Here is a 23,056-nt window from a genome sequence, read left to right on the forward strand (position 1 = left end):
GCTGCCGCGTTTTGAACCAGTTGCAGTTTTTGTAATAGGCCCGCAGGGCAACCACCTAGAAGTGCATTACAGTAATCTAGTCTTGATGTCATGAATGCATGAATTCATTTCTCTGCATCTGACAGTGACAGCAAATGACGTAGTTTAGATATATTCTTAAAATGGAAAAATGCAATTTTACAGGTGTTGGCGACATGGCTTTCAAATGACAGAGTACTGTCGAATACAACGCCAAGATTCTTAGCTGATGACGAGGATTTTATGGAGCATCCGTCAATCGTTAAGCAGTATTCTTGGTTGTTACGCATAGCAGTTTTCGGTCCAGTAAGTAACATTTCTGTTTTGTCCGAGTTTAGTTGTACATTTTTTTTACTCATCCACATTTTTAAGTCAACTATGCAATCCTTTATTCGATGAAACTGCTGGGTTTCATGAGGCATCGAGGAAATATAAAGTTGAGTATCATCAGCATAACAGTGAAAGCTAATTCCGTGTCGCTTTATTATATCTCCTAGAGGTAGCATGTATAATGCGAAGAGCAGAGGCCCCAAGACTGAGCCCTGTGGTACACCGTACTGGACTTGTGATTTGCGGGACACCTCATTGTTTATTGCTAAAAATTGAAAACGGTTGGATAAATAAGACTTAAACCATTTCAATGCTTTTCCGTTAATGCCGACGTAATTTTCGAGTCTATGTAGAAGTATGCTGTGGTCAATGGTGTCAAATGCAGCACTGAGGTCTAGCAGCACCAATAACGAAATACAGCCACGGTCAGACGCTAAAAGCAGATCATTTGTAACTCTGATCAAAGCAGTCTCTGTACTGTGACATGCTCGAAATCCAGACTGGAATTCATCATTAATGTCATTCCTTTGGAGGAAGGAGCATAATTGAGTTGAAACTACTTTTTCCAGAACTTTAGATATGAAAGGTAAATTCGATATAGGCCTGTAATTCCCTAGTTCTTTAGGGTCGAGTTTGGGTTTTTTTAAAAGAGGCCTTATAACAGCCACCTTAAATGCTTTAGGCACATGTCCTAATGTCAGAGATGAGTTAATAATACTAAGAAGAGGATCTATAATTTCTGGGAGCATTTCTTTCAGTAGTTTTGTAGGTATAGGGTCTAGCATGCATGTTGATGATTTAGATCAGTGGTTCCCAAAGAGGGGGTCGGGGGGTCGCGAGATGATTTACAGAAACTTAATTAAAAAAAAAATTGTATATGTAAAAAAGGTAGTAATGATGCGAGTATAAATTTAGGATAATTAAAATAAACTGGAGATAAAACTTCCCGACCAATCTGACTGGATAAGGTCAACATTTAATGTAACCACGGAAAATAATGTGGCGTCAGATATGGAAGATGCGCTGATAGAACTGTTAGAGTTCTGGGTTTCTGTTGCGCTGGAATATCCACAGTCGTCGAAAGCCGCGTTGGATGTACTCATGCAATTTGGCTCAACGTATTTATGCGAAAAGACATTCTCCGCGCTGACTTACATTAAGAATAAACACAGTTCACGGTTTAACGTGGAATATGATCTGCGGGTGGAATATGATCTGCGGGTGGCGATCTGCTTTGCTCCGCGCACAGCGCCCATCCATCACATTAGGCGTTTTTTTCTGAATACAAAGTTATTGTTGTATGCGTGTTACAGGCAGCTTGTTCTTATTCTGTCTTTATTTCACAGTTATGGGATGTATTTGTTTTTGTCCGTAATTTGTTAATAAAATAGCCTGGCTTAGAGATTATGGGATGTATTTGTTTTTTGTCCGTAATTTGTTAATAAAATAGCCTGGCTTAGAGATTGTGTTCCTTTTTGTTTTAGCTCTGTCAGTATGTAACCAAATCGCAAATCCTTACAAGCTGTCGGAGGAAAACACAAAGATGAGAAAGGAGGGGGAGGAGGAGGGGGAGGAGGAGGGGGTCGCGGGTCGTCAGCAGTCTAATATCGGGGGTCGTGGTCTGAAAAATTTGGGAACCCCTGATTTAGATGATCTAATGATTTTAGACAGTTCATCGTGATCTACTGTAGAAAATAATTGCAATTTCTCCTTAGGGGTGCCGTAGTTAGTTTGTTCAGCGGATTTCACTACAGGTTGCATTGTTTCTCTTATATCTTGGATTTTACTCGTGAAGTAGTTCATAAATTCATCACTGTTATGCTGATAATCAGAATCTGACGTCGATGACGACTTATTTTTTGTTAATTTAGCCACGGTGTTAAATAAGAACCTAGGGTTGTGATGGTTTTCCTCTATTAGTGTTGAAAAGTAGGCGGATCTAGACGTTTTTATGGCATTCCGGTACTTTCGATTACTATCCTTCTATGCTATACGAAATACCTCTAAATTCGTTTTCTTAAAGTTGCGCTCCATTTTACGGGATGCTTTTTTTAGAGTCTGAGTGTGTTCATTATACCACGGTGTTGGGCTGCTATTTTTAATTTTCTTTAAACGCAGAGGAGCAACTGTGTCTAATATTTCCGAGAAAGTAGAGTTAAAATTTTCAATAGTAGTGTCAAAATCGTCAACGTTATTACTCATGCTAGATATTTTAGACAATTCAGGCAGATTATCGAGAAACGCATCTTTGGTAGTTGAAGTTATCGTTCTACCATATTTGTAACAAATATGATATAACTGACTTGCCACTCTACAAATCTCCTTAGGATTTGAAAGCAAAGTTCCATCCTCAGAACGTAAAGCATGAAGTGTAAGTTTTTGTCCATTTTTCCTTTCATGACCAAAGAAATGTTTAGAAGGTGTATCCATCTGATCATCAAAAATTTTGCCCGTACCAAGGCCCCTTGTGCTTTATGATCTAGCAGGTCTTTAAGTTCAGCTTTTTTTCTTAATAAGTCTTCCAAAAACTTGATATCACCTGAAGTCTCCGTCAATTTCTGCAACTCCATAATTTGTTTTTCTAACTCTTTTAATGACCGGGATAATTCTTTTGTGACATTGAGAGTGTATTGCTGTGTAAATTGTTTTATTTTTACCTTTCCATAATCCCATCATTGCTGTATGGATTTAAAATAAGACTTTTTCTCCTTAAAACCTTTCCAAAAGAACTTAAAGGACTCCCTAAAAAGACTTATCATTAAGCAGATGTGTATTGAAATGCCAATAAGCACTTTTAGGTTTCACTGAATTTAAAATAAATGAACATTTCACCATGTTATGATCAGTAAATGGTAAAGGTATAACATCACATTTACTAAATATTCAAAATGTGCTTAAAAACATAGAACCTATCTAATCTGGCTAAAGATAAATGATTATCATTTCTATGAGCCCATGTGTACTGTCTCTCATTTCCATTCATAGTTCTCCAAACACACACATAACTCATAATTTCTAATTAAGTGGTTTAAACATTTACGTGAAGCCATATGAGGTTCAACATGATTTCTGTCTATATCAAGTTCAGTGCAGTTAAAATCACGCCCTATAAACAAAAACTCTTCAGTACAACAATTTTGTAAGGTTGAGCCAAGGGTGTCTAGAAACACTAATCTTTCTACCGATGCAGTTGGAGCGTAGATGCAAATAAAAACAAAAACAAAATTTTCATAAATAGCTCTGACTTTTAAAAGTCTACCTTTTAAAATTTCATTTACATCAAACGAATGTGGTTTAAAATTCCTACCAAACAAAATGGCAACTCCGCCACTCAAAGTAGAATTATGACTTAAAACAGACAACCCGTTGAATTCTTTCATCAAATCAACAACATTATCCTCAGATCAGGAAAATAATCTTGCACCTTCAATACTCTCTTGTTTTTTGATGTCTTAAGAAAAAGTCTAAAGTCTTCAAGTTCATAACTACGCTCTACAGCTTCACTTTGTGAGAGACCCAAACTACATTCTGAGGGGTCACTGTCACTCTGTTTCTTGCATTTCATAATGTTGTGAGTCAGCAATTTTACTTATTTTTGCATCCAACGGTTTGTTTTGCATTTTCCTCTTAAACAGAACTTTGAAAGACTCCTCCTCTTGGCCCATTTCTAACTGTGCCTCCTCACCAGTTTCATTTACAGACACTTTAGATATTTCATCATTTGTCGTGTCTTTTTGTTTATCTGAGAAAGAAACCATACTCAATGAATCACTAGAATCATTTCCGATTTCCTTAAGAACTGGATCAATTTGCCCCGTTCGAGATGAGACCGGAACAGACTCAATCTCCTCCTGACGGTCGTCATTTGCCTCTATCACAGTCGAAACTGTTCCCTGTGCTACCACTTCATCCTGCACCACATCATTATTTACCAAAAATGTTCCACTCTCCTTCTCCTCCATACTTTTATCGGGACAATTTCTTATCAAATGTCCCGTTTTTCCGCATCCAAAGCATTTACCCTTCCCAGTGGTAATTAAAATCGTGTAGCTGAAATCATCTTCCGGAAATTAAGTGTCAATTCTAAATCCACGTCATCTGGAATAACCATATAGACAAAACGCCTAAAGGAAACTATATGTTTCAATAAAGGTGATTTGCTACTGATTGGCATCTTTTTTATTGGTGACGCCAGTTTTCCATAACGTGACAAAGCTTGTGATAGAATCTCATCACTCACAAAAGGTGGCACATTTGATAACGTTACTTTTTTGGCAGGTAAAGAAAGCGGGAGAACGGACATGAATTCCCCTTCTATTACAATCCCTCTTTCTACCAAATCAATCGCTTTAGCTTCACTTTCCAGAAAAAACACCATGGCATTGTTCATTCTTGACGCAGATAAGATCGCTGAGTGCCCCACTACTTCTCCCACAGCTAAACAACAATCTTCCACACTCACTGCAGCCGCCACCTTAACTGCGTGACGCCGCGTGTGTTTGGACACACGTCATACTTCCAAAAATGGACAGCACGCGGCCCCAGAAAACACAACGGTAAGATCAGAGACAGAATTAATAGGAAATAAAGGAAAGTAATCAAGATTCACTCACACCACCCTGCACTATGAATGTTTACATGTTGTGTTCAATAAAAACATGAAAACGTATAATGTTTGTGCGGTATTATTTTAAGCAGACTGTGTTTCTCTATTGTTGTGATTTAGATGAAGATCAGAACACATTTTTGACCAATTTATGAAGAAATCCAAGTAAGCCCAAAGGGTTCACATACTTTTTCTTTCAACTGTATATTGTTCTTTCTGGAATGCAATACGTCTGGTTATCATGTTTTATATCTCCCAGTACAGTCTTCAATCTGTTTGCCAATACTTTAGCTATTAGTTTATAGTCAGATGTCAATATAGACACAGGCCTCCAATTCTTCAAATAAGTTAAATCTCCTTTTTTGGCAAAAACGTTAACACCGCCTTTTGACAACTGATGGGAAGGCGTTTTTATTTAAAACATTCTTGGATAACCATATAAAAGTATTTTCCGATGTATTTCCACATAGCCTTATAGAACTTCCCTGATAGTCCATCAATTCCAGGTGCTCGACCTGATTTCATTTGTGTTACGGCCTCAGTTAATTCTTCAAAGGAAAATGCATTGTCCAAAGTCTGTTTCTGTTCTTTTGAAATAGAAGGTAGTTGTTACAGTAACTTTGTAACACATCCTGTATAAGATTCCTCTTTTTTATACAATTCTGAATAAAAATCCACTGGAATTTTTCGCATCTGCATTACATCAGAAGTCTTTTGTCCATCGGGTGTTGACAAACAGTACATTTCATTATGTTGTTTTGACACTTTCTCCAAAATAAAATTAATAAGCAGTGGGAGATTTGCAGATCTAAAAGAGATCTTATCAGGGCTCCTTTTGCCCGCACCGGCAACAAAGTTTCAAGATTTTTTTTCTTTTCTGACAAAGTGCTAGGTGAAAAAAACCTGAATGATGAATCAAACTAGATGTAATATCAAATATTTCTTTTTCTATTTCTAAAATTTTATCTCTTATCTTTTTTGAAGCAAAAGCTGTATACTGCTGACAAAAAACTTTTATTTGTGTCTTGCCTATATCCCACCATTGTATTAATCCATCAAATTCATATTTTTAGAAACCCATTCACTCCAAAACAGTTCAAATTTCTCATGAAAATCTTTTTCTTTTAACAATGCTACGTTTTACTTCCAGTAAGGACTTTTATATTTAGCCTGTGTCAATACAATATTTGTAGTAATAAAATGATGATCTGATAAACAACATGGAACAATATTACAGTCCATTATTATATTATTTGCTGCACGCTTAACTTAAAACCTATCAAGTCTTGCTACACTTATTCTTCCTTGTGAAGCTTTTATCCATGTATATTGTTTCAATTCATTGTTTCTTTCTCTCCATACATCAAATGGATTTTAAAAAGAGGCCGATACCAAATCAGGTTCTTCATGATTCCTATCTAAAAGAAAATTAAGAGTACAATTCCAATCACCACTTACTATTACAAATTCATATGAAGAATAAGTTTAAAACATTCTTCTAAATATTCAAAGAAAATAATTCTATCCGGTCCTTTGTTTGGAGCATAAATATTTATAAAACCAAATAATTGATTCTTTATTTCTGCTTTCACAATCTAAATACGTCCTTTCTCTACTTCAGTTTATGATCAAATCTTCACATTAAGAAAAGGTGAAAACAGAATAGCTACTCCTGCACTAACATTTGTGCCATGGCTTAAAACTATTTCTCCTTCCCACCAGAGATTTAAGTCCAGTTCATTTTTTAAGTCACTACGTGTTTCTTGCAAAAGCAATACATTATTCTCTTTAAATTTAAAGAGTACGTAACATGAGATCATGAAAATGACGTTTCATGCAGTCTGTTATATTGCCGTTTTTGAAAGTAAGCTGTCTGCCAAGTTGTAAGTTCGAAGGTGAATAAATAACGATGTTATTTGCTTATAAAAATGAGAGTCGACTCTGAATCACACAAACGAGCCGTGAATGCATATCTACGTCACTATACATAAACGTGTTGCTGAGACTGCCGGGAAAACTTATGTCTCCTCCCCCAAATACTGTCGCTCGTTCGTGATGTGTGTGTATCATGTCTAGTGTCTGTGTTCTACGGTGTGAAACGTCTCGGTTACGTATGTAACCTCGGTTCCCTGATGGAGGGAACGAGACGTTGTGTTGAGAGACGACTGGGGTTTGATCTTGAGAACCTATCATCTCCGAGAGGAATTTCTAAACTCCAAAAGGATTGGCGAATGGCCCGCCCACGCCAGTCTCCGCCCCGTACATACGGGTATAAAAGGAAGATGGCGGCGGTCATTCACTTACCTTTGTGCTGAGGAACCTGAGAGAGTGTCTCTCGTCACTGCAGCGGGTCGGCGCAGTGGTGTGGCATGAAGACACAACGTCTCGTTCCCTCCATCAGGGAACCGAGGTTACATACGTAACCGAGACGTTCCCCTTCAGTCGGTCTCTCGACGTTGTGTTGAGAGACGACTGGGGAAGTATCTACACACGCCACGGCACTACGCCGCATTACGACCTCTAGCGGGGCGACAGTGACTGGCCCTGCGAGTCAAGACTGAGCGCTACCGCGAGATGTAATCTTCCAGTGGATTCAGTATCAGACATACGAAGAAGCTTCTACTGACGGTCATCACGGAAGGTGGCGTTACCCCTGTAACGAGGTCCCTTCCGGGCCGCACTGGGAAAAACACTATTCTTCTCTTGAAGAGTGTGTTGCGGAGCCCACATCCTGCCACGTGGGGAGGTACATGTGGAGGTATAAGGCATGGTCTACCCATAGGGAGAGCGCATGTCGGAAGTGTCAACCCGATTCCGGGGACAGTAAACTCGGTGGAGAGCCACCGGTGGGGAGGTCACCAATTCGCCAGAGGGGAATACGTGAAAATCTTCATACGGGACTACCTATAAGGGAGTCACTACGTATGGGGCACTAGTCCAAGTATAGGGGTTCACCTGAATAGGGGTAACTCTACCAGTACTGGACCTGGTTCCAACAGATCGCTCCGCCCGATCTATTACCAATGCTGTGCTTAGTGATGGATGGAATGCCTATGCTTCACCCTAATGGGGGAATTGCAGGGAGGCAGTTAGCGCACGTTACTCACCTGAAGAGGGGAGAAGGCGCTTTCGCAGGCGTACGTCCAGGCCAGATGCCGAGCCCCTATCCCAGCAGGACACGGGCTGACACCTGTTCCACTCGGAGGTCGTAGAACCTCACGAAGGTACTGGACGTAGCCCAACCCGCAGCTCTACAGATGTCTGCCAGGGTGGCACCCTGGGCCAACGCCCACAAGGAGGCCATACTCCGAGTGGAGTGAGCTCTCACTGCAAGCGGGCATGGTTGGCCCGTGGACTGGTACGCCAAGGAGATGGCATCCACAATCCAGTGTGCCAGCCGCTGTTTGGAGACAGCTCTCCCCTGATGCTGTCTTCCAAAACAAACAAAGAGCTGCTCAGAACTCCTAAAGTTCTGTGTGCGGTCAATGTAGAGGCGCAGAGCGCGTACAGGACACAACACATGAGAGGTCGGGTCTTCCTCCCCGGAGGGGAGCGCCTGCAAGGTCACCACCTGATCCCGGAAGGGAGTGGTGGGGACCTTGGGCACGTAACCTGGTCTGGGTCTCAGGACAACGTGAGAGTTACCAGTTCCAAATTCTAGGCATCCCGGGGACACGGAAAGGCCCTGTAGGTCCCCGACCCTCTTGATGGATGCGAGCGCCGTCAGGAGTGCTGTCTTCATCGTAAGATGAGGAAGAGAGGCATCTCCGAGGGGCTCAAACGGGGCCATAGCCAGGCCCTGTAGGACCACATTAAGATCCCAAGAGGGTACAGGGCGCGGTCGAGGTGGATTCACCCTCCTCGCACCCTTAAGGAACCTGATGATCAGGTCGTGCCGACCAAGAGACTTACCCTCCACGAGATCGTGATGAGCGGCAATATCGGCTACATACACTTTCAAGGTGGATGGGGAGAGGTTACTCTCTAGTCTCTGCTGTAAGAAGGCCAGCACTGACCCGATCGGGCAATTCCGCGGGTTCTCTCCAAGGGAGGAACACCAAGATGAGAAGAGACGCCACTTGTAGGCGTACAAACGCCGCGTGGTGGGGGCTCTAGCCTGCATGACCGTCTCTTGGACTGCCAGAGGCAAGCCACTTAAACTCTCCTCGTCCCGTCCAGGGACCAGGCATGGAGATTCCAGAGGCCCGGATTGGGGTGCCAAACCGTGCCCTTCCCCTGCGAAAGAAGGTCCTTCGAGAGGGGAATCGGCCAGGGGGGAGCTATCATCAGAGATATGAGGTCTGGGAACCAAGGCTGGTTGGGCCAGTACGGCGCAACTAACAGGACTTGGTGCTCCTCTACCCTGACCTTGCACAGAGTCTGTGCAAGGAGGCTCACTGGGGGGAAGGCGTACTTCCTCTTGTCTCGCGGCCAGCTGTGCGCTAAGGCGTCCATGCCGAGGGAGCCCTCGGTCAGGGAGAACCAAAGCGGGCAATGGGTGGAGTCCGGGGAGGCAAACAGGTCTACCTGAGCCTGCCCGAACCGCTCCCATAAGAGCTGGAGCTTGGTCACCTGCTGACTCCATTGGAGGAGGCGTCGGGCTAGTTGCGACATCTGCCGTGAGCGTATGCCGCCCTGATGGTTGATGTACGCCACGGCAGACGTGCTGTCCGACCGGACTAGCATGTGTCTGTCTTGCACTAGGGGCCGTAGCCTCCTCAGTGCTAGATGAACTGCCAGCAACTCTAGGCAATTTATGTGCCATCGCAGTCGGGGGCCCGTCCACCGCCCTGCTACTGCGTGCCCGTTGCACACTGCCCTCCATCCCTGCAGGGAAGCGTCTGTCGTAACTACGACGCGCCTCGAAACCTGTCCGAGCGGAACCCCCGCTCGCAAGAAGGACAACTTTGCCCAAGGGATGAGGGTACGACGGCACCGGGGCGTGATCGTAATCCGCCTGGTGCCGCGGTGCCACGCCGTCCTCGGAACCCGACTCTGAAGCCAGTGCTGTAGCGGTCGCATGTGCATCAACCCAAGCGGGATTACCCCGGCTGAGGATGCCATGTGCCCCAGGAGCCTCTGAAATAGTTTCAGTGGGACCGCTGTGGCCTGCCTGACCTGTGTCAGGCAGCGAAGCACCGACTGTGCACGCTCGGTAGTGAGCTGCGCCGACATGCGGACAGAGTCTAGTTCCATCCCGAGATACGAGATGCTCTGCGCTGGGGAGAGCTTGCTCTTCTCTCGGTTGACCTGGAGGCCCAGACGGTCTAGGTGCTCGAGCACAAGATCCCTTTGCGTACTCAACACATCTCGCGAGTGTGCCAAAATAAGCCAGTCATCGAGATAGTTGAGTATACGCACACCCTGTTCCCTTAGGGGAGCTAGGGCGGCCTCGGCGAGTTTCGAAAAAATCCGCGGAGACAGGGCCAGACCGAAGGGCAGGACCCTGTACTGATACGCCTTCCCCTCGAACGCGAACCGTAGAAACGGTCGGTGTCGAGGAAGAATGGAGATGTGAAAGTACGCGTCCTTCAGGTCGATTGCCACGAACCAATCTTGCAGTCGAACTGACTCCAAGATGCGCTTCTGAGTCAGCATCCGGAACGGTAGCTTGTGCAGGTACCTGTTCAGGACGCGTAGATCCAGAATAGGGCGCAGCCCTCCTCCTTTTTTGGGGACGATGAAGTACGGGCTGTAGAACCCAGAGGACATCTCGGTTATGGGGACGGGCTCGATCGCACGTTTCGCCAGCAGGGCGGCGACCTCTCTCCGAAGCACGGGGGCATTTCGGGGGCGCTTGGCGAACTGGATCGCATAACCGAGACGGATCGTTCGATCCAACCACCGTGAAGGGCTGGTATGCGTCTGCCACGCAGCCAAGAACCTTGCCAACGGTGTTAGAGGAACGATCTCCTTCACCGTCCCTGGAAGAGGTGGTTCGGTGGGTGGCAGAGCGGTCACCTCGCACCGGGACGGATCCCTGGGAGGTTGATGGCTCTGCGGACTTACCTGTCTGATGGCGCTGGTCGACGCAACGTCGCGTGGAGGTTGAAGTCGTCCGCGCCGTCCACCCTCGCCACTGCGCGCCGAAGGGTGCTGTGGGAGAGAAAAACCCAGGGAGAACAACTCTCTTAATGAGGAAGTGGGCGCCGGGCCCTGAAATGGAGACGCGACAGGCAGCATCTCGTACCGACTCGGCGATGGTATGGCCGACGTCGGGCCTGATGTTTCCCCTGGGTTCATCCCGTCAGGGCCGCTGGGAGTCCTTTGCGAGTCGCTGGCGGGGTTTCGCTCTCCTCCGCGTGGGTCTGCGTCTCGGGTGGGCCGTCCTAGGGGAGGGCACCGGAACCGGAGGGGCCACAGCAGAGGGGCGGGGCTGTTGGGAAGCAGGCTGCGCTCGGGAACGTGACGACCGATGGGTGGTCATGCCGCGGCGGGGCAAAATCTGTTGAATCGCCTCCGTCTGCTTCTGTACCGCGGAGAACTGCTGTGCCACGTTCTCCACGGTGTCACCGAACAGCCCTGCTTGCGAGATGGGGGCATCCAGAAGGCGGGCCTTCTGTGCCCGCCCATCTGCGCAAGGTTCAACCACAGATGCCTCTCTTGGGCCACCATAGAGGACATCGACCGACCTAATGCGCCTGCCGTGGCCTTCGTCGCTCGCAGCGCGAGGTCGGTGGCAGTACGCAACTCACTCATGCGAGTGGGGTCGGGCTTCCCTTCATCCAAATCCTTCAGGACTTTAGCCTGAAAGACCTGGAGAATCGCCATGGCGTGGAGGGCGGAGGCGGCCTGTCCAGCGGCGTTATAAGCTTTCGACACCAGGGTCGAAGAGAGCTTACACGCCCTAGACGGGAGTCTAGGTAGACCCCTCCAGGTGGCAGCCGTCTGCGGGCAGAGGTGCACAGCTACAGCACGCTCCACCTGGGGGATGTCGACGTAGCCTCGGGCCGCCCCGCCATCCAGGGAGGTCACAGCCGCCGAGCCCACGAGTGTAGAACGCGCCGAGAAAGGTGCATTCCACGACCTCGTGAGCTCCTCATGCACTTCCGGGAAGAACGCCACCGGGGTGGTTCGCGGTTTTTGGCCGCGACCCGTACCCAGGTACCATTCATCAAGCCGCGAGCGTTTCGGGGAGGGCGGGTTAGCGCACTGCAACCCGATGCTCACGGCTGCCCGGGCAAGCATGGCCGACATCTCCGGGTCGGTCCCATCACGAGCTCTACCGCCCGTGGACAGGAGCTCGGAGAGATCGCCCCCGTCTGATGCCAGTAGGCAGCTGTCCGATGCCGCGACAGAGATTTCGTCATCATCCCTCTTGCGAGTCTGCCCGCTATGGAACGGTCTACCGCCGTCCATCGGGGACGCACCAGGTGAGCGAACTGGGGTATGGGCGGTTCGCCGAGCCGGAGCTGGCGAAGCGACATCCATAGCAGTCCCCATATCACCCCCGCTGCTCGTCGAGGCGGTCGACTTCGCCGAAGCGGCAGCCGAACTCGCCTGAGAAGCGAGCGGGTTGGCGGCAACAGTTCCGAAGAACGTCACCAGCCGTGACCGCAACACCTTGATAGACATGTCCTCGCAGATAGGACATGTCGTATCACTGAAACCTGCTTCAGCATGCTTGACGCCCAAACATGTGACGCAGGTTTCATGGCCGTCTGACTCGGGAATGAGTCTGCCGCACCCAAGGACACAGCTGCGAGACATGCTCAGCAGCTGGGAAATTTGCTCTTTTAGAATAAGGCTCTGTGGGAATTTGCCGGGAAGTCGAAGGGAAGACCGTCACACCAGGGGATCCGCTGCTTCCACGTCGCGCCGGCAGGAGAAGAAAGACTCTCTCGAAGAAATAAGTTTGACACATGTAGTGCAAACAGTTCCGAAGAACAAAAAGGTAAGTGAATGACCGCCGCCATCTTCCTTTTATACCCGTATGTACGGGGCGGAGACTGGCGTGGGCGGGCAATTCGCCAATCCTATTGGCGTTTAGAAATTCCTCTCGGAGATGATAGGTTCTCAAGATCAAACCCCAGTCGTCTCTCAACACAACGTCGAGAGACCGACTGAAGGGGAACTAAGCCCGTCTTATTTCAGCTACCAAAGGAATAACGTCTGAGGGAAAAATGGTTACAATTCATTTTTCAAAGAATACCGAAGGAGTATAACACAAGGGTTGTACTGTGTGGGCGTCATTTCACAGATGATTGCTTTGATAATCTTGTCGCGTTCAGTGCAGGATATGTGAAACGATTATCCTTGAGAGAGGGGCAATACCAACTCTATTTGGACCTTTTAGCTCCACCGAGTCCCAACCTGTAAGTGTGACTTTAGATATTTGTCTGAACTTCAAGAAATATTTTCGTACCTTATGTCTGTGTTTAGCTAATGCATATAACGCTAACATTAGCATGTAGCGTTATTTCTGGGGTGTTACAGTTTGTTTATCTTACTATGTACTCGGCTGATTTAATTGTTCAATCCATGAATTCTCAAAGTATTTGTTTCAAGAACAAAGTCGAGTATTATCTGTATTGTAATAACATCTGAAGATACGAACACAGAACACTGTATGCCGTGTCAACTAGTCCATGTATAATACTGTTACAAGATTGTAAATGTTCTTTTTCTTACTGGGATCTGCAGAAGGATGAATTTATTCTCCAAATACTTTAAACGTTTATGAACTTAATTGAATGTTTTATGAAATTATTTTGTTGTGATGGCAACAAACGATAGAAAATATTTTTCATAACAAATTGAATCATAATAATTTGTAAAAAACCTGTTGCACTTCTTGGCAGCAAATATATTCATCCTCGCTTTGCAGTTTGATGCATTTCCCGCACGTGCCCCTATATAGATATATTTGGGTGAAACTACAATAATTTTCATAACGTCGACTTTTTTAAATGCTCTATGTACCATGACAACGCACAATTAGACGAAATAATAGTATTACTAACGTATTTTAAGAAAAATAATAATTTACTTCATTGATAAGCAAAACACAACATGCATGTTGTCACACTGAGAGTTTTTATGACAAGAGTTGTCTCTTGACACTGACAAACATCCTGCTCCAGGCGTGTGAGTTTGTGGAGGATTAGCCTCTTCTTCCTCGTCAGACTCGGGCTCAAACTGGTACGGTAAAATCGCCGCCATCTCTATCTACACATATATATAAAGAGATCCAAACACATGTAAACCGTAATCCTGTAATGATGGTAGGCGTTCACTTTGCGACAAATGATGAACGCGTTTGACCAATCACAACAGACTTAACCATCTGACCAATCACATGACACGAGGTTACCGGGTAGGAGGGGCCTAGACGGGTGAATCGCGGAACGAATCATTTGAGAGTCCCTCAAGAATTAGGGTACGAATAACTGCATATTATTACGAGATTAAAGTGTTTTTACACATTGTATGTAGATAAACTTGTTGTTGGTCACTCGATTACCCAAAGTAGGGCCTAAAAAAACATATGTTACCTACACTTTAAGAAATTCAGTTAGCAGAGCTCGTTTCCCCCCATCCCTTGACCCATTAATATTTAAAGATACAACTCTTAGAATATCCATGATAGGGGATAGAAAAAAGAAACACCAAAGGGTATAGAAAAAAAAAAGTGTTTTAAAGTGTTTTTATATTTTTTTCCTTTTTAGACAACTCACACGGTCGTCAAAAACTTTTTCAACAGATATCGTTTTTGTGTTGAAATGACCTTGTGGCCAACTGACTTCTGAGCATTCATTACTGATTTAACAAACCCAGCAGGGAAGTATCTCAGAACATCCACTTTTTTCCCTTTCGTAACAGCAAGAAAATCATTTCATTACACTACGGTATAAATATCATTCATTGACTGACTAAACTCAATTTCGGAAAAATCTGAAATGCTTTCACAATCCTCTATCATTCCTTCATCACTTTCTTCATTTTCTTTCAACAAACTGAGTTGCTAACCACTAACACCAGCCACCACATCCACCTCCACTTTACCATCTTCATTATACTTCACTTCAGTATTTCTGACATTCGTTTCATTTTCCGATTGTTTTTTATGCGGGCACATAAACTTTTATGCCCCAAATCTCCGCATTCAAAGCACCGCATGTTATCAGTTGTTGCAAACACCATGTAAGAACTATCACCATGTTGAATGCGAAAAGAAATGTTCAACGATTTTGTGGTCGCATTTAAAAACATTCGAACTTTTCTTCTAAAAGACAGCACGTGCTTCAAAGCGGCATTTTTGCATCTTAGTGGAACCGTTTTCATCCAGCAAACTTGCCGAAACGACTAAATTCCTTAACAATTTCCTCATTGGAAATGAAAGGAGGCACATTTGAAACTGTGTCTTTTGTTGCAGGTGCTTGCAATGGCGTTACTTGAACCCACGTGTCAGATACTACAATTCTGTTTTCCACCAGACTATTCACTGCTTTTCCATCTTTCAGGAACACCACAACAGCTCTGTTCATTCTCAAGGCTGATACAATTTTTTCATGACCTACAATCTCACCCATTGCCAAAAGAACATCTTCGATCGTAAACCCATTATCTGAAAATACTTTACACCCATTTCGTATGGAGAAAACGTCTTGGTTACGTATGTAACCTCATTTCCCTGATGGAGGGAACGAGACGTTGTGTCGAGAATGACAGATGGGGTTGCCTATGGAAAACGCCACAACGCTGTATCGTGTCACAATCTCTAGCGAAGAAACGGTAACAGGCCTGGGCGTGTCAGCTCTATGCTTTCGCGAAACTGTAACCTTCCAGTGTGGTGGTCGGGGGGTTCCAGAGCTTTCTTGAAGAAAGATGGGTACAGCCCTGACCGGTAACCTTTCACGACGGGGCCTTAGCTCTCTACTGGCGAGAGGCTGTCCGGCTCGGGTTTACACCGGGTAAGCGCAACTTCCTTAATTAGGGATGCGCTGCAGGGGCCACCTCCTACCCGTGGGGAGGAATATGGTGGATATAGGTATGGTCTCGTCCTTGGAGGAGAACGCATGGAACGTGCGGACTGAGTAATTAACCGCGAGGTGGAGGTCCACCTGGGGAAGCTCATGGGTTACCAGGAGTGGGAACCATTCTCATGAGGATACATCAGACGGAGGGGGTGTTACAGACGTCCGGTAGCACTAGGTCCGGTTAGAGCTATCTGTGATAGTTCATATGGAATCCCGGCCTAAGGGGAAAAGCCGCTCTGCCCAGCCAGCCCCCAGGGCTTGCTTGTTTAGTGATGGATGGAATACCTGTTCTTAACCAGTATTTGGGTAAGAAGGGAGGTTGGTGATATACCTGTTCTTAGCCATATGTTTGGATAAGAAGAGAGGTATATAGCACACTGACCAAACCTAGTGGAGGTTGGAAATGTGCTTTCGCAGGCATACGCCCCCCCCGGATGCCAGTCCTACATGTCGCCACGCAGGACGTGGGCTGAGACCGGGTTTACGCGAAGGTTGTTAACCCTCGCGAAGGTGTTTGGGTGTAGCCCAACCCGCAGCTCTACAGATGTCTGCTAGAGAGGCGCTTCTGGCCAGTGCCCAGGAGGTGGCTATACCACATGCGGAGTGAGCCCTCACTGCCAATGGGCATGGGAGATTCTGAGATCGGAATGCCGTCGTAATGGCATCCACGACGCAGTACGCCAGTCTCGGCTTGGAGCCAGCCTTCCCCTTCTGCTGTCCTCCAATACAGACACGGAGCTGGTCAGAGCTTTTGAGCTCTGCGTTCGGTCTGGGTAGAGGCGCAATGTACGCGCTGGACACAACACGAATCGGGTTGGGTCTTCCTCCATGATGGGGAGCACCTGCAAGTTCACCACCTTGCCCCGGAAGGGAGTAGTGGGAACGTTTTGGGCACGCATCTGGCCTTGGGTCTCAAGATAACGTGGGAGTTTCCAGGGCCGAATTCAAGGCAATCCGGGTACATGGATGATGCTCAGAGGACCCCTAACCTCTTGAAGGAAGCGTGCGCCATCAGGAGGGCCGTCTTACTCGGGTGAGGAAGATCGGAACCTCCGAGGGGCTCTTGGGGGGCCCAGAAGCCCCCAGGACCACTTTAGGGTCCCAAGAGGGTATGGAGCGGAGATGAGGCGGATTCTGCCCTCTCGCGCCCCTTAAGAACCTGGTGACCAGGTCGTGTCATCCTAGAAACTTTCCATCAACTGAGTCGTGATGAGTGGCGATAGCGACTACATACACATTCAGTGTGGAGGGGAGATGTTAGTCTCCAGTCTCGTAAGAAGGACAACACAATCCTGATCGAGCACCTCGGTGGGTCTTTCTCGTTGAGAGAGACACCAGGATGAGAAGAAGCGTCGTCTATAGGCGTGTAACCGCCTAGTAGATGAGGCCCTAGCCTAGGTGATGGTCTCCGCCATACAGGGGGAGTAGCCAACTCAGGATCTTCTCGTCCCGTCTAGAGACCAGACATGGGTGTTCCAGAGGTCTGATCTGATCTGATGCCAAAACGTGTCCTTCCCCTGACAGAGCAGGTCCTCTGTCAGGGGAATGGTTCAGGGGGAGTCACTGTCCAGACCATCAACTCAAGTGTTATGTAACCCATAACACTTGGTGCTCCTCTTCCCTGACCTTGCACAGTGCCTGTGCAAGGGGGCTCCTGGGGGGGGAGGTGTGCTTCCGCCCGTCCCGCTATCAGCTGTGCGCAAGGATATCCGTGCCGAGGGCTCTGCCTCGGACAGGGAATGCCAAAGCGGCAAATGGTGGTGTTGCGGGAGGCGAACAGGTTTACCTGGGCCTGCCCGAACAGCATCCAAATGAGCTGAACTGGGCGGGGGTAGAGTCGCCACTCTCCACAAGGCCTAAACTGATGAGAGCGCGCGTCGGCTGTCCAGTTCAGTTTGCCAGGGGTGTGTGGCTCGCAGGGAACGGGTCCCCTGTTGACTGTACCAGAGGAGGCGTCAAGCAAGTTGTGTTAGCTGCTGTGAGCGAACGCCACCCTGACGATCTGATGTACGGTACAGCTATAGTGCTGTCCTCAGACCAGCATGTGCTTGTCCCGCACGAGAGGCCGCAGCCTGCTCAGTGCAAGTAGCACAGCCCACAACTCTTGGAAATTGACATGACAGTACAGGCGGGGGTTCGTCCAACGCCCCGCCTGCGTGCCCGTTACACACTGCACCGCACCCCTGCAGGGAGGCGTCCGTCGTCACCACGACTTGCCTCGTAACCTGCCCAGAGGAACCTTAGTCCGTCGAAAAGTCATGGAAGACCAGGGGTTATGGTACGTCGGAAGCAGGGCGACATCACCATGCGCCTGCTGCCGGTGTGCCACGCTCTCCTCGGAACTCGACTCTGAAGCTAGTGTTGAAGCGGTCTCATGTGCATCAACCCGAGGGGTATTTACCCGGCGAGGACGCCATGTGTCCAGGAGCCTCTGAATTGTTTCAGGGGGACCGCTGTCTGCCGGAAATGTTCCAGGCACTTCAACACCGGCTGTGTGCGAACTGTGGACAGTTGCGCCGACATGGTGACAGAGTTGAGTTCTATACCGAGAAAGAGGATGCTCTGCACTGGGGAGAGCTTGCCCTTCTCTCGGTTGACCTGGAGTCCCAATCAACTCAACTCAACTTTATTTATATAGCGCTTTTTACAAATTTTATTGTTACAAAGCAGCTGTACATGAGACACATTGAATACAAGTATGAATTAGAAAGCAGCCCCCCCGGCCAGGCAGATAGTGCAAAACAGTATGCAAACGGTGGTGAGGAACCCAAAACTCCCATCGAGAAAAAAACCTCAGGGGAACCCGTGCCCAACCAGGGGATTCCAGTTCCCCTCTGGCAAAAGCTGCTGCCTCTGCACAGGCTCAACAGTGCTTGCACAACAAGGCTTAATAAAAATATAAAAATTAAGGATTTAAGATTATCATTAACAATCTAATAGCATTTTAAATGTTGTAGGAAAAACAAAGTTGTCGCGTCCGTTATCCAGCTCTATCCTCTTAGCTCTTTTCAGGTCACCGCTTCCCATTCTCAGCTCTGCCATCAGGTCTGGGCATGAACTGCATCCTGCGGTAACCTTGGAACAAAGAGACAAGACTGGCTGAGAGTAGAGTACTGTTCTGCACTCTTGATCTAAATAATGCAGCCTAAATCCTCTGAGGATTAATATTATGGAGGTATAGTGTATGCAAGATTAAAAAGATGAGTCTTTAGTCTAGATTTAAACTGACAGAGTGTGTCTGCCTCCCGGACAGTGCAGGGAAGAATATTCCAAAGTTTAGGCGCTAGATAAGAAAGGATCTACCACCTGCACTCGATTTTGAAATTCTAGGTATTACCAACTGACAGGATGCCTGAGAGCGTAATGTATGTGGAGGTCTGTAATACAATAGAAGTTCATTCAAATACTGCGGCGCTAGACCATGTAGGGCTTTATAGGTAATAAGCAAGATCTTAAAGTTAATGCGACGCTTTATAGGTAACCAGTGCAAGGTTGTCAGAACCAGGGTTATATGCTCATACTTTTTTGTACGTGTAAGAACTCGAGCTGCCGCGTTTTGAACCAGTTGCAGTTTTTGTAATAGGCCCGCAGGGCAACCACCTAGAAGTGCATTACAGTAATCTAGTCTTGATGTCATGAATGCATGAATTAATTTCTCTGCATCTGACAGTGACAGCAAATGACGTAGTTTAGATATATTCTTAAGATGGAAATGCAATTTTACAGGTGTTGGCGACATGGCTTTCAAATGACAGAGTACTGTCGAATACAACGCCAAGATTCTTAGCTGATGACGAGGATTTTATGGAGCATCCATCAATCGTTAAGCAGTATTCTTGGTTGTTACGCATAGCAGTTTTCGGTCCAGTAAGTAACATTTCTGTTTTGTCCGAGTTTAGTAGTAAAAAATTGTTACTCATCCACATTTTTAAGTCAACTATGCAATCCTTTATTCGATGAAACTGCTGGGTTTCATGAGGCATCGAGGAAATATAAAGTTGAGTATCATCAGCATAACAGTGAAAGCTAATTCCGTGTCGCTTTATTATATCTCCTAGAGGTAGCATGTATAATGCGAAGAGCAGGGGTCCCAAGACTGAGCCCTGTGGTACACCGTACTGGACTTGTGATTTGCGGGACACCTCATTGTTTATTGCTACAAATTGAAAACGGTCGGATAAATAAGACTTAAACCATTTCAATGCTATTCCGTTAATGCCAACGTAATTTTCGAGTCTATGTAGAAGTATGCTGTGGTCAATGGTGTCAAATGCAGCACTGAGGTCTAGCAGCACCAATAACGAAATACAGCCACGGTCAGACGCTAAAAGCAGATCATTTGTAACTCTGATCAAAGCAGTCTCTGTACTGTGACATGCTCGAAATCCAGACTGGAATTCATCATTAATGTCATTCCTTTGGAGGAAGGAGCATAATTGAGTTGAAACTACTTTTTCCAGAACTTTAGATATAAAAGGTAAATTCGATATAGGCCTGTAATTCCCTAGTTCTTTAGGGTCGAGTTTTTTTTTTTTTTTAAAGTGGCCTTATAACAGACACCTTAAATGCTTTAGGCACATGTCCTAATGTCAGAGATGAGTTAATAATACTGAGAAGAGGATCTATAATTTCTGGGAGCATTTCTTTCAGTAGTTTTGTAGGTATAGGGTCTAGCATGGATGTTGTTGATTTAGATGATCTAATGATTTTAGACAGTTCATCGTGATCTACTGTAGAAAATAATTGCAATTTCTTCTTAGGGGTGCTGTAGTTAGTTTGTTCAGCGGATTTCACTACAGGTTGCATTGTTATAATTTTTTCTCTTATAATCAGTCTAGGTGCCGGAGCACCAGGTCCCTTTGTGTACATAACAGATCTCGCGAGTGTGCCAAGATAGGCCAGTCGTTGAGATAGTTTGGTACCCGCACACCTTCCTCCCCTCAGGGAGAAAGGGCGGCTTCCACGATCTTCATGAAGACCGTGGATACAGGGAGAGACCGAAAGGGAGGATCCTTCGGGTCGATTGCCATGAACCAATCCTGACACCTGATAGATGTCAGGACGCGTCTCTGCGTGAGCATCTTGAACGGCAGCTTGTGAAGGTGCTTTGTTCAAGGTACCAGACCTATGGCGCAGACCAACTAGTAGTAGTAGTAGTTGATTGGTTCTCAAGGGCGAACCCACAATGTCGAGAGACCAACAGAAAGGGAATCGGCTCTCCCTCACCCGCAGGAGCCGCCTTGGTTTGTGTTTTTCAAGTTTTTCTATACCAAAAAAAGAAAATATCCCTTACACTACCCAAGCTAAAAAAAAAAAATGACCCAAGAAACAGAAACAAAAATTTTAACCTTGAAACAGAAATCAAGCGTGCTCTCACACCTCCATCCACACATTCGCTCAGACAGAGAGAGAAAGATGGAGATAGAGAGAGAGAGAGAGAGAGAGAGAGAGAGAGAGAGAGAGAGAGAGAAGTGTGTTATAAAAACAAGAAACCACACAATAATGAAAGTAAATGATGAGAAATGCAGAAAGGTTTGTGTGATGGTTACAGTAAAAAAACAATATGTTTGCGTGTAATATGAATCATTTGGTCCCTATTAAACATGGAGTGTGTGTGTGTGTGTTTGTTTACCAACAGTATAAATGCTGAGGGATGATATCTTGATTTCTGCTCCAATTAGACCAAACAAGAGCGGCTGACAAACGTCCCAGAACCTGCTCACCACTGCAGCGACTGGAGCCTGCACACACGTACACACACGCACGCACGCACGCACACACATACACGCACACACACACACACACACGCACACGCACACGCACACACACACACCCACACAAACACACACACAAACACACACACACACACACGCACACAAACACACGCACACAAACACACACACACACAAAAACACACACACAAACACACACACACACAAACACTGAGCTTTTCTCACTGTTACACTCACACCAACTCACAGGAGTTCTGGAGAATCTCTCTCTCACCTTCTTTTCTGCCCAGCTGAGTCCAGAGATGAAGGCCAGGACCAGAGTACAGAGACCACCAGCACCGCCCAGACCCGCCGCATGAGCCGCAAACACACTGAACACAGACAGACCCAACAACAGACACGAGCGCAACAACACCACATCTGACTACACACACGCACACACACAGATTCATCATTTACTCACACTCTTATCATTTTAAACCTCTATGTGTTTCTTTCTTCTAAGATGGACACAAAAACACTGAGACATTTCTCAAAATATCTTTATGTTGTGTTCCACTGAAGAACTACTCACATACAGGTTTACAAACAAAGTAAAGGACTAGCATGAATATAAAATTAATGTTATTAAAAAGAGTAAAGACACATTATGAATCATCAGCCACATAATATTTATCGTGTTAATAATGAGCAAGATACAAAATCACAAAACCTTTACTCATTGTGTTCCTCTGTGGTGAAATGAACTACCAGCCTCCGCCTGAACTGAAGCCTCCTTCACAACTTTCAAAGAACAACACAAAACACTCCTGTTCCCCATTTATCTGACTAACCAACAAGTGTCTGTCTATCTATCTATCTATCTATCTATCTATATATCTATCTATCTATCTATCTATCTATCTATCTATCTATCTATCTATATATCTATCTATCTATATATCTATCTATTTGTCTGTCTGTCTGTCTGTCTATATGTCTGTCTGTCTGTATGTCTCTCTCACTTTCTGTCTGTCTGTCTGTCTGTCTGTCTGTCTGTCTCTCTCACTTTCTGTCTGTCTGTCTGTCTGTCTGTCTGTCTCACTGTCTGTCTGTCTCTCTCTCAGTCTCTCTCACTTTCTGTCTGTCTGTCTGTCTGTCTCTCTCACTTTCTGTCAGTCTGTCTGTCTGTCTGTCTCACTGTCTCTCTCTCTCAGTCTCTCTCACTTTCTGTCAGTCTGTCTGTCTGTCTGTCTGTCTCACTGTCTGTCTGTCTCTCTCTCAGTCTCTCTCACTTTCTTTCAGTCTGTCTGTCTGTCTCACTGTCTGTCTGTCTCTCTCTCAGTCTCTCTCACTTTCTGTCAGTCTGTCTGTCTGTCTGTCTGTCTGTCTCAATGTCTGTCTGTCTCTCT

At 46.1% G+C, this 23,056-nt stretch overlaps 1 protein-coding gene across 2 annotated transcripts in view; it reads right to left on the minus strand.

Annotated features, from left to right (window-relative positions):
* The window catches only part of LOC130408929 (sodium/hydrogen exchanger 9B2), a 40,710-nt gene that overhangs the window by 13,223 nt on the left and 4,431 nt on the right, over positions 1-23,056 (minus strand). For both annotated transcript variants that reach the window (XM_056732434.1, XM_056732433.1), the window contains exons 8-9: positions 21,940-22,089; positions 21,566-21,674 (exon numbers count right to left, since the gene is read on the minus strand). In XM_056732434.1, the coding sequence (XP_056588412.1) occupies positions 21,566-21,674; positions 21,940-22,089 (259 nt within the window). The remainder of the gene's footprint in view (positions 1-21,565; positions 21,675-21,939; positions 22,090-23,056) is intronic.

This window comes from Triplophysa dalaica, chromosome 20 (assembly GCF_015846415.1).
Source record: "Triplophysa dalaica isolate WHDGS20190420 chromosome 20, ASM1584641v1, whole genome shotgun sequence".
NCBI lineage: Eukaryota > Metazoa > Chordata > Actinopteri > Cypriniformes > Nemacheilidae > Triplophysa > Triplophysa dalaica.